We start from the raw sequence: 13297 nt of genomic DNA on the forward strand, positions 1-13297 counted from the left end.
TGCCTCTGTTATAATCAAGGAAAATTATAGTATGATTTCAACGCAAAAACACTTTTAATTATTTTTGGAATAAGTACTTGGAAGTCATATTTTAATACAACTGTGATAGTTGTATCAAAAATGACTTCCAAGTAATTAATCCAAAAATGATTTGATGTTCCATGTTTTGAATATTGCATTTCATAAACAGCTGTCTCTAGGGCTCCTATGTGTTTTAGGATTCCTGTCTTATAGCCAAACGTAATGTGCTTTAAAAAAATATGGCCTTCTTTATTTTTTAATCATGTAGAGTCTTTTTGGTTTTTTGGGGGGGGTAGGGGAGTAGGATAGCTTAGTTTATTTAATTTAGTGTTCTTTGTTTTCAATCCCTATTTTTGTGTGTATTTGATTGTTATTTGCTACTGTTGCTTTACATGTTTTATTTTACTTACTTTTGCTATCTAGTTTGTATTTCTTTCTTTGGGAAATAAAGAGGCTAATAAGGGGATATTTTTGGCACAAGAACAGGCCCAAGGTTTAAAAAGGAGCTTCTGTAAATCTCAGAAGCACATTGCACCCCTAAAAATCACCAAAAAAACACCTTAATGTCCCCACTGACTTCAATGCATTTCACCAAAAGGACTACATTTCCCTGAAATCTCCAGATTCTCACAGAATTCTGGGGAAATGAAAACTGCAAAGTTTGCTCATCCCTGTCCAGAACTTTTTTTTGGACAGTATGTTTGCACATATAAACAGCACGGCCCTGTACAAATATAGCGCACCTTTGGCTGAATCTGGATATTCTTTATTTGGACAAAGATCCGTGTGTAAATGCCGTGACCGGTAGTAACTTGCCAGAACTCATCTTTTGCTGATAACTGCAGTAAATTTAACACAGTCCTGAACTCAAAAGTTGAAGAACTGCTATGTTATAGAGAACATTTACAAACGTTAAGTGTGTCTAAGCAGAACCCTGGAAAATGTATCTTTTGTCTTGAATTCCTCCTAAAAATATCAATGTGCTTCCTGGTATGTAACGGTGCCTAGGCTCTCCTGTGTCTACAGCCTCATAGCTGTAAATCTGCAGTGTGAGATCTAAGGCACTGCTACCTCTAACTGCAAGTCTCAAGAGATTTGGTGATGTCATTGCTGTGCTGCTCACTGCTGTCCTTTCCGGAGGATCTGATGTGAAGAAGCAAAGCCCTGCCTCTACCAAGTTGGCTGCCTCCAAACAGAGACAAAGCAGAACAAGACATGGTAAGTCACTAATTGGGAAAGATCAGCTGCAGGGAGACCACAGGCAATGCTGATGACTAGTCCTTTGCCCTCTACCTACCAGCTTCCAGAGTTCAGTTCCTCTTTTAAAAATGTTTGGTCTTTTTTTACTTAATATAATTACAAAAAATTTTTATTAAAGGGTTATTAAATCCTCAGCAGGTTTTTGCATATATTTATGCTAGCAAGCAGTACATATATGCAAAAGCTTTAGAAAAAAAAAAAAACACCTTTTCAAACAGGTCCGTCCAAACATCTGAAGAGTCTCGGGCAGCCGCAAAGGATCTTGGGGCGGCGCAGTACAGTTCAGATGTTCGGCCGGGAGATGAGGAGAGACACAAGATAAGTCTATGGAGCAGCGTGCACCTGCACAGACTCCGTGGGACATCAGAGGAGAGGAGGACAGAGGAGTCAGAGCTGGATCGGAGACACGCACCAGCGCTGGAGGGACATCTGAAAACTACACTAAAGAAGATGATCGGATTAAGAGACATGATTTAAAGGAGAACTATGGGGTCAGTGTTTTCCCCCATAGTTCTCCTTAGGGTAACGGGAGAAAACAAACTAGCGCCCTCCCGTTACCCTAATGTTATCCTTTAATGTCACTTTAAATACTACTAAAGGAAAGCTTTATTTCACCCCCAAAAATTATAAAAGATACATTTTGTTACAGTGTTGCGTGACATTGGAATTTTCAGCCAAATTTGTACAGTCCTGAAAAATGGCCTGGTAATGTAGGGGGTTAATATGCTGGTACTTAAGTGGTTAAAGTATATCTAAAGGCAAAACTAATTTTTTGTTGTTAATACAGTATTCATCAAAATATCTAGTAACAACTATTTCAAATAATCCTCTATTTTTTTTCCATGTCCCACTGGTGAGATTTCCCTTGACTTCCTGTACTGTAGTCACAACAGGAACTGAAAGGCAACCAAAACAAGTGTCCCCACTGATAGATTTCTCCTCTATTCCTGTTCTAATGACAGCTCAAAATGTTAGATTTTCCTTCAGCTTTCAGTCCCAGTGCCAGAGGTCTCCAGGATAAAAAAAGAGAGGGTAAATCTCCCCAACGAAATTTTAGCTAGACGTGAGGACAGATATCTGATATTTGTTAAGACCTGGAGTGTATGGATAGAATTTCTGGAAGGAACCAACGCTAAATAGGCTCACATGGAGTAATATAAGTAGGTGACAAAGAGCCCTCAATGGAGGTCCTTGTCCATATTTCCCTCACCTGGGGGTTTTTCCTTTTTGTTTTGTTTTGTTTGTTGTGGGTGTATTTATGTACTTGGGTTAGCTAGGTGCAGGAGTATTTTTAAAGGTGTTAGCTAGCCAGGGATGATATTGGGTTGGGTAATATGGAGGTTATTGGGAGCATGCCCGGAACTGGAAGGGGAGGAACTGAAATCAGAATGGGCTGACCTGGCGAATAATTTGGCCGGGTAGAAGCGCACAATTATTATTTAATATACAGTATTATAAATGATGTAAAGATCTTGTCGAGTAGGGGAATATGCACTGATAAGTGTCCTGATACGCAAAAATTGTGCATCTCCTGTAGTTTGGTTTGATGTTGACTTAAATGTTGTGAAGTGTTATGTGAATATTTATATGTTTGATAATCTAATAAAAATTGATTACGAAAAACAGAATCTCCCCGACGAGGTCACAGACTGCAAAAAACAGGGGCTCAAACCCTAAAACACTCCATCCAAAACCATTTTTTTTTTAAAGTTTCGATACAATTAATATTTTAGCGGATTCTATGAATTTCTGCGTGTTTTGCATAAGGTAAATTTCTCCTTGCACTGCCTTGCCATGTATAGCACTCATTTTCAGTGTCCCTGTGAATGGCTTCATCATTTAATTGTTATGTTTGAATTGTGTATTGTGTTACAAAATTTACACAATTTCTGTTCTGCAGAACATTTTGTTCAGTCCCCGGGTATCAAATTCAAGGACTCGGCCCTAGTTATGGTGTGACAGATGGTTTGACTAAACAATACAAAGTGATATCATACAGGATAAATCCGGAGCTTTTATTTTTCATCACATAACTTTTCAACAATTGTATTTCTTGTGCTGTCTGTGCATTTGGACTGCAAAGCCTTTATGACTTAAAGTGGGCAAAATCAAATCAATATATGAGGCAGATATTACATTATATACTGTATTACATACATGATCTGCCCACGTCATTTCCAGCCTTTTTTTGTTAAGCCCCTCCAGCATAGTTGTATCATTCGGTGATCTGGCCAGTAAGTTTCTTATATTTCAACTTCCTTTAACCCTTTCGATACCATCAACGTATGCCATAGGTCGGCAGCAGCGGGACCCTGTAAAGAGACTCCCGACAGCTATAGTCACTGGGAGTCTGTTTACATGTGGTAAAGCCGCCTGATCGCTTCCAGGTGCCAGTAAACTGTGCCCCCCCCCCCCCCCTCAACACCCCCTGCCTTGCTTCCAGGGGTCCACTGTGGGGGGGCACAGTTTACTGGCACCTGGGGGCCTGGCACTGGCATTGCGGGTGTTGGCGGATAGCAGTGAGAGAGAGACTAGCGAACATCCATTTGCTGATCTCCTCTTTGATAAATGAAGCCAGAAGCATATAAAATTCAACGCTGACAGGGGTGCTTACAATGGTCAGCTTTTATTCATTTAGTAAAAACCTTAAACCCAAAAAGAAAAAAATGTTTTTGCAACTGTTGAAAAAATGTTAGCTGGCGTTTGGCTTTCATTTGTTACTTATGTACTTGTGAAAAAGTCTTTACGACGAAACATGTCAAGGAGAAGCTAACACGCTGACGTTATCACGCTGATCACTGCGAGTTTTAAGGATTTTACACTATGTGGCATCTACATTTTTTCCATGAGGCACTGAATGAGCTATAAGGAGAAGTGTGCGGGGGAGGTTAATATTGGCCATCTAGAAGGTGGACTGACAGGAATTGGAACAACTTGAACCGACCAACAGTTTCCAGAAAAACCCAGAGAATTAAAAGGAGATAATGACTACAGAGGAGGCTGCCATCAGCTGTTATTGGAGAATGGCTCGGTAAAGATTATAATCTGAGCGCAGTTTGACCATTTAATAGTGGTCAGAGGAGTCGGGTGAGTGTAATGATTGCACAGAAACACTTAAGATGTTACACTAAGAAATACCTTTTTGGAGTGGAGCACAAGTGCACTTTATATATCGTTGAAATAACTTAATAGAGACTAATTTGTGGAGTTGCACATGTGATCTGGATCACAACACATTGCACATGCAGCTTTGAGATTGTATTGATTTTAACTATTGATTGGGGATGTCACATATTGTGTTGGGATAATCACTAAGCACTTTAATGTTGGGCCTCGTTCACACCAGATGCAGTGCGTTCCAGCCTGATTCTGGCCAGAACGCACTGCATCGCATTGCGGCCGCTCACCTTTTTGTGGGGCAGGAGGAGGCGTGGCGGGCCATTGAAGTGAATGGCACCGTAGCCACGCCCTCCGGCCGCAATGCAATCGGCCTCACGGGATCGCAAGACACATTATGCCTGCGGTCCGGTCTGGTCCAGTGCGATCAAAATAGTGCTTGCAGCATTTTGATCGCACCGGACCAGACTGTAGGCATATTGTGCATTGCGACAGGAGAGCGTGGCTACGGTGCCATTCACTTCAATGGCCCGCCACGCCCCCTCCTTCCCCACAAAAAAAGTGAGCAGGGCACGATGCAGTGCGTTCTGGATAGAATCGGGCCAGAACGCACTACATCTGGTGTGAACGAACCCTTGATGTATACATTTTAGATTTTTTTTAGCGCAGTGACGTTTTTGTCGTGAGGTTATTCATTTCAATGTTCCTGCTGAAATGATATCTTCTCACAAATTTCTTGAACAAGTGCCACAGGGACAGGAAGTGAGGGAAATCTCCCCAAATGGGGTTAGAGAAAGAAATAAAACCTGAGATGTTAACCCATTCTATCTAAAACATACAAAATTGGTTGCAGTTAGGATTTAACCAATATAAAAGTCCATAATGTTTTACTTTCCCACTAAAGTCTGACTCTGGACAATTTTTGGGGATATGATCCCTGCCAGTGGCGTAACAATCACCATAGCGACCCAGGCGGCCCCTATGGGGCCCGAGGCGCAGGGGGGCCTGGCCAGATGCCGTGCGGGCCGCCTGGGATCCTCTGCTGGTGGCTTTCACTGGCGGCTGAAGACGAACACGCCACTGTTCATTCTATGGTGGGCTCTGCAAGTTCACCCTCAGGTGGGATCTCGAGTGGGCTCTGCAAGGGGTATAACTAGAAATCATGGGGCCCCATACAAAATTTCGCTATGGGGCCCTGTGATTTCTAGTTACGCCCCTGATCCCTGCAGCATTTTTTTCCAACACAGCATCGCACAAGACACATGGCACACAATGCATGGCATGTGCTCATTGGGCTCTGCAGCACCGGGTCTATTGGCACCTATTGTACCTGTGCGTTGGGTTGGCATTCTAAACGAACACCCCACACAAAGTGCCATTAGTTACAATGGGCTGCAGTAATGATCAGTAACATTCACATTACCAGTAAGTTTACTTATTATTTATTCAGACTCTCAGATGAGAAATAATTCATCATTGGAAAAAAAAAGCAATGTCTAAATCCCTAAGGTCTAAACTTTCCGTGGCCAAACCGCAGGCCTTTGATTCTTATTGTACAACTGGTGGGTCCCAGAAGCAAATAGAGGGATAGTGAGGCTGTAATTGTAGTGATATCCAGTATTCTTGTGTAATGGCAGTGATCTCTAGCAGTCTTGTGTAATCTCCAGTAGTCTTGTTTAATGGTATTGATCTCTAGCAGTCTTGTGTAATCACAGTGATCTCTAGTAGTCTTAAGGTGCCCATACACCTTACAATTTATCTGCAGATTTTCTGTGGTCAGATGGAAAAGGTGCAACAGGTTCCTCCATCTACGCTAAACTGTGTAGATGGAGTAATCTCCCACTGGGCCAATCCGTTGCACTTTTTCCATCTGACCACAGAAAATCTGCAGATAAATTGTAAGGTGTATGGGCACCTTAAGACTACTAGAGATCACTGTGATTACACAAGACTATTAGAGATTACACAAGACTGCTAGAGATCACTGCCATTACACAAGACTACTAGAGATCACTGTGATTACACAAGACTATTAGAGATTACACAAGACTGCTAGAGATCACTGCCATTACACAAGACTACTAGAGATCACTGTGATTACACAAGACTATTAGAGATTACACAAGACTGCTAGAGATCACTGCCATTACACAAGACTACTAGAGATCACTGTGATTACACAAGACTATTAGAGATTACACAAGACTGCTAGAGATCACTGCCATTACACAAGACTACTAGAGATCACTGTGATTACACAAGACTATTAGAGATTACACAAGACTGCTAGAGATCACTGCCATTACACAAGACTACTAGAGATCACTGTGATTACACAAGACTATTAGAGATTACACAAGACTGCTAGAGATCACTGCCATTACACAAGACTACTAGAGATCACTGTGATTACACAAGACTATTAGAGATTACACAAGACTGCTAGAGATCACTGCCATTACACAAGACTACTAGAGATCACTGTGATTACACAAGACTATTAGAGATTACACAAGACTGCTAGAGATCACTGCCATTACACAAGACTACTAGAGATCACTGTGATTACACAAGACTATTAGAGATTACACAAGACTGCTAGAGATCACTGCCATTACACAAGACTACTAGAGATCACTGTGATTACACAAGACTATTAGAGATTACACAAGACTGCTAGAGATCACTGCCATTACACAAGACTACTAGAGATCACTGTGATTACACAAGACTATTAGAGATTACACAAGACTGCTAGAGATCACTGCCATTACACAAGACTACTAGAGATCACTGTGATTACACAAGACTATTAGAGATTACACAAGACTGCTAGAGATCACTGCCATTACACAAGACTACTAGAGATCACTGTGATTACACAAGACTATTAGAGATTACACAAGACTGCTAGAGATCACTGCCATTACACAAGACTACTAGAGATCACTGTGATTACACAAGACTATTAGAGATTACACAAGACTGCTAGAGATCACTGCCATTACACAAGACTACTAGAGATCACTGTGATTACACAAGACTATTAGAGATTACACAAGACTGCTAGAGATCACTGCCATTACACAAGACTACTAGAGATCACTGTGATTACACAAGACTATTAGAGATTACACAAGACTGCTAGAGATCACTGCCATTACACAAGACTACTAGAGATCACTGTGATTACACAAGACTATTAGAGATTACACAAGACTGCTAGAGATCACTGCCATTACACAAGACTACTAGAGATCACTGTGATTACACAAGACTATTAGAGATTACACAAGACTGCTAGAGATCACTGCCATTACACAAGACTACTAGAGATCACTGTGATTACACAAGACTATTAGAGATTACACAAGACTGCTAGAGATCACTGCCATTACACAAGACTACTAGAGATCACTGTGATTACACAAGACTATTAGAGATTACACAAGACTGCTAGAGATCACTGCCATTACACAAGACTACTAGAGATCACTGTGATTACACAAGACTATTAGAGATTACACAAGACTACTAGAGATCACTGCCATTACACAAAGCTGGCCATACACCTTACAATTTATCTGCAGATTTTCTGTGGTCAGATGGAAAAAGTGCAACGGATTGGCCCAGTGGGAGATTACTCCATCTACACAGTTTAGCGTAGATGGAGGAATCTGTTGCACCTTTTCCATCTGACCACAGAAAATCTGCAGATAAATTGTAAGGTGTATGGCCAGCTTTGTGTAATGGCAGTGATCTCTAGTAGTCTTGTGTAATCTCTAATAGTCTTGTGTAATCACAGTGATCTCTAGTAGTCTTGTGTAATGGCAGTGATCTCTAGCAGTCTTGTGTAATCACAGTGATCTCTAGTAGTCTTGTGTAATGGCAGTGATCTCTAGCAGTCTTGTTTAATGGCAGTGATCTCTAGCAGTCTTGTGTAATCACAGTGATCTCCATTAGTCTTGCGTAATGGCAGTGATCTCCAGTAGTCTTGTGTAATGGCAGTGATTTCTAGCAGTCTTGTGTAATGGCAATAATCTCCAGTAGTCTTGTGTAATCTCTAGTAGTCTTGTGTAATCTCTAGCAGTCTTGTGTAATGGCAGTGATCTCTAGTAGTCTTGTGTAATGGCAATAATCTCCAGTAGTCTTGTGTAATGGCAGTGATCTCTAATAGTCTTGTGTAATGGCAGTGATCTCCAGTAGTCTTATGTAATGGAAGTGATCTCTAGCAGTCTTGTGTAATCTCTAGTAGTCTTGTGTAATGGCAGTGATCTCTAACAGTCTTGTGTAATGGCAGTGATCTCTAGTAGTCTTGTGTAATGGCAGGGATCCATAGCAGTCTTGTGTAATCTCTAGCAGTCTTGTGTAATCACAGTGATCTCTAGTAGTCTTGTGTAATCGCAGTGATCTCTAGTAGTCTCGTGTAATGGTACTGATCTCAAACAGTCTCCTGCTCCCAGTTTTCTAGTTACAGATCTCTGGTCTCTAACCACTCCTGTACCACACCCCCAGTCTCTGACCATCTCCCATTGTATGTCCACAAGCACTACAAAATATCTTTCACATAACATACAGTATGTGGCATATTATGTGTGGCCACTTCTGGATCTCCACGGCTGCTGTTAAGTCCCCCTATGTCCAGAAATGTGACAACCAGTGAGTTAAAAACATATGCAATTGAATAGGGGGGAGCTCAGTGGACTGGAGACCATTTCCACAATTATGAGTTTTAAAGGGAATCTAGTGACACTCATACACACTGAGCTAGTTCCCATTGCTGTGCTGATCTAATCTACACGACGACTCAGAGCACGCTGGCCCCATGCCTCCCCGGACGGGATGGGAGTTGGGGAGTGTGTGAAAGTCACAGAGTTGGATGTACATTTGTATCCAAATACTTATGGAGGACAATGAAGCTTTTGACACAAGTTGGAAAAAGAACCCAGCTGCAGCATGTAGCTTTATTTATTAATCATGAAATCGTATTGGAATTCCTTTGTGTTTAACTGCTTTGTGACTGCAATATTCCTTATTAAAAGGGAACCTGTGCTCTGACCACGTGCACTTATTAATATATTTATAAAGAGCAAACCGGCTTGGAGGATCAAGAGAGTACAACTTTTTTTTATTTTTTAGTCCCTAGACAAAAACAAGCAGTTAACCCTTGCTGTGTGGGGGTAGCCCCATTGCAAGGGTAACCATCACTTTTCCTGGAGATGTTCTTAAGGTACACTTGCCGCTTTAGCAGCTATTGATACCCTTGGAGGTAAAATCACCACCTAAAAAAAATTATATATAATCAAATGGGTGAAAGAAAATACACCATATTTTGATTTATTTATTTTTCTTGCACGCATATATAAAAATATATAAACTTAAAGAATTCTTATAGGGATTGATTTTTACATAAGTGCGAGTTGATGGGGAATGTTATATATGTTATCTGTATGACCCTTCATATAAGGTATAATGTGTACACAGACTGACTTGATCTCTTACGTGTTGCAAAATATGTAACCTGTATGTTGCCTTCTTTTTCTTTTTGTATTCCTGTGAAAAATTAAATAAAAATCTAAAACTTTAACAAAAATTCTTATAGGATTAAAATCACAGTTTTCCTTCCCTTAGAACCATAATCAGGTTGCTGACGCCGATACAGTGCACAGAGAGGAACGTCAGCCCAATTTTTTTATGTCTTTTTAACAATACAGTAATTGATGAGTTGCAGAGTAGATACGCAGAAAACACATCAGTAGCGCAATGGGGGGAGAGTATCTTCAAATTCAAAAGAGAGTGCGGTCCTCCGATTCCAAGATATGGTCCTGTTCATCTCAATACTCATCCTGGTAGGGACATTTTGGGTGGTCAAACCATCTACGAAGCAATTTAACAGCTTAGATAAAACCAGATAGCATTGGGCTTATGCAAGAATGTGTTCTATTAAGTTGGCCAACTTTATACTGCTGGCATGCATGGTCTTCCAGCTCCTAAGTGTTCATAATAACATCAGAAAACAAAGTCACTTTGTTGCAGGTTTCTAAAACAGAGATTGGGTCTAGGCACATTGGCACATACCAAGCTTCCTTACACAGTCCTCTCAGTATTAAAATAACCCACTGGAATCTAGCAATAGCCAGTTATTAGTTGTATGAGCACTGACAACTGTAAAGAAAAAAATATCAGCCACATTTTTACACCCACTTCCTGGCCAGGCCATTTTTCAGTGTTCAGCGCTGTGTTACTTTGAGTGACATTTATTCAGTCATACAATGCTGTGCTGAAATTAATTTTATATTATTTTTTTGGGACACATAGAGCTTTCTTTTGGTGGTATTTAATCAACACTGGGTTCTTTTTTACTATATTAAAAAGGAAAAATAATAAAAAGTTTTGAAAAAAACATTTTTTTTTACATTATGTTATAATATATTTATTATTACCCAATTTATTGGTAAAATATAAAAGTCGGGGTCACATCAGGTAAATAGACGCCAAACATGTCAAGCCTTAAAATTGCATGCACTCGCGAAATCGCAAAAAAGTACCACACCCAAAATTGACCATAGGCAATGCTATAAAAGCTTTTACCATTCATCAGTTTAGTGTTATCAGTAAATAATGGCCCTAGAAATATTGCTCTCACTCCGACATTCGCAGTGACATTTACCATGTAAGCCCTCACGGGCAGGGCCCTCCTTACCATCGTCTTGAATTGTATTGTGATTGTACTGTCTTTCCTACATTGTAAAGCGCTGCGCAAACTGTTGGCGCTATATAAACCCTGTATAATAAGAATAATAATATTAATGTACGGCGCAATTGTCGTTTTCACGCGTATGCGCACCCGAATAATGCTTGCGTGTGTATGTGTGGACTTTAAAAAAATGTCTGTTTTTTTTAATTCTTTTTTATGTGTGACTAATTTTTTTTTAACTTTTTTTTCTTCACTTAACTTTATTGTTATCACATAGGGGGCTAAGAAGTCCTCTATGTGATAGCAAAGAGGAGGATGTGACAGGTCCCATTTATGGAGACATCAGGGATTGGGGAGGGGGTGCGTACCGACCGGCTCTATAGCCACTGGACCTGCTTTAGAATTCTGACAGTTTCCCCCTCTCGCACGCCGTGCGGTGCGCATGAGTAGGCGGGGCTAACAGGCCATCTTTAGATGGCCTGGTACATCCAAGAAGCTCCCGGCCAGCCGTTTAATTACAACGGCCAGCCGGGAAGCGGTTAATGAGTCAGCTGATTTGTACAAGTCTGAATTGGCAAATTATAAAGAAGCAAATAAAATCTTAACCCTTGCAGTGGGGCTAACCCTGCACCACAAGGGTTAAGTGCCCGTTTTGTCTAGGGAGCTAAAATAACAGAGATATACTCAACCTCTGGGATTGCAGTTCGAGTGAGTATAACGCTGGTACTTTAGCTCCCTAGGCAAAATCAGAACTTAAACCCTTGCAGTGCTGGGGAAGCCCCACTGCAAGAGTTAAGATTTTAATTTACCCGGAGTTTTTTTATATCTCTATGCTTTCCTTTTTGCTTACAGATACAGACTCACCTACATTGAAAGCTTACATCAGCAGAACACAGATTTACTATTAGCGTACTATAGAGGTTACGGAGGTTAAGGTGCATTTGTAGCAAGGTTCCTCTTACCTACAAGGACACCTATACCAGGACACATACAGCACTAACTAACTGAATATATACTCACAGGTGCTTATCAGTGTAACGCATGTTTCTGTCAAGCTCATTGAGCGCTTTCATGTCTTCGTCACTTAGCTCAAAGTCAAATACCTGTAAAGCAAAATATTATTATTAAATTATAATACAGAATTTATATATCACCAACAGTTTGCACAGCACTTTACAATACAAGGAAGACATTACAGATACAATACAAGATAGGAGGGCCCTGCCCGTGAGACCTTACACTCTAAAAGCCAAGCGATACAAGAGATGGTAGCTGTGCAGGAATGAGTTGCTTGAGAAAGTAACAGTTCAGCGGTTAGATTGAGGCGGGATAGGCCCAAACCTAAATACACCACTGCCCCTAGCAACTTCAGCGTGAAATTATAGCTAATTTGCCTACAAACGTCAGGTGGTCATAATAATCTGGCCACTCAGTGTATATATAAATCTATATATAGATCTATCTATATATACTGTATATTAGTTAATAGGTTTGGCAGTCAAAACTATGTAAACAGGCCACAGCTTTTGAGCTGAAATAAGTCAGAATGGGGGTGCAGCTGCTCTATTTAAGCCAAGCTAAATATAAAAGTAAAACAAAAAAAAAATTACACATAAAAAATATGGAATGCCAGAATATGGTATTGGCGATTCTGTCTGAAAATTGAACTGTTACATAACACCACATATAGTTAAATCTGTCTCTCAAGCATGTAATTTTAAGGATTGGGAGGGGTTTTCCATGTCACCCTTGAATACACATTAAAAAAGACTCTCCATGCTATACAACATGTTTTTGCTATGTTAAGCAGATAAGTTTGGGTTTTGTAGATTTCAAAAAGGATTCAATTAATCCCCCACGTATGAAACCGAGAGATTCGCTCATCCCTACTACAGGACTGAGATCCATTGCTGTGGCTCATCCTTCCAGTCACAGAGCCCTAGTGGCCAAGAGAGGCTTTCAAGCTAAAAACTGTTGAACAGTGTAAGGTTGAGCTTGGCTAAAAGGCAAGGGAAGGCTCAGCTCCAAGTCAGGAAGAAATACAGGGACATCTTGGGCAAACAAGGGACATCATGGGCATACAAACATAAAAGCACAGAATTAACAAAGTTAAAAATTACAAAAAAAATACTTGGTTACATCTGCCCCAGTATACAAATGTACCAATCTCATATGTCCACACTTAAAAAAAGCTACAAGGAT

At 40.5% G+C, this 13297-nt stretch overlaps 1 protein-coding gene across 1 annotated transcript in view; it reads right to left on the bottom strand.

The window, feature by feature from the left end:
• Positions 1-10232: 10232 nt before the first annotated feature.
• The window catches only part of LOC108799288 (aldo-keto reductase family 1 member C1 homolog), an 18077-nt gene continuing 15012 nt past the window's right edge, over positions 10233-13297 (bottom strand). Inside the window, exons 8-9 of the mRNA XM_018571135.1 lie at positions 12116-12198; positions 10233-10275 (exon numbers count right to left, since the gene is read on the bottom strand). Coding sequence (XP_018426637.1) covers positions 10233-10275; positions 12116-12198 — 126 coding nt within the window. The remainder of the gene's footprint in view (positions 10276-12115; positions 12199-13297) is intronic.

Source organism: Nanorana parkeri, unplaced genomic scaffold (assembly GCF_000935625.1).
Source record: "Nanorana parkeri isolate BGI_ZX_2015 unplaced genomic scaffold, ASM93562v1 scaffold1686, whole genome shotgun sequence".
Taxonomy (NCBI): Eukaryota; Metazoa; Chordata; class Amphibia; order Anura; family Dicroglossidae; genus Nanorana; species Nanorana parkeri.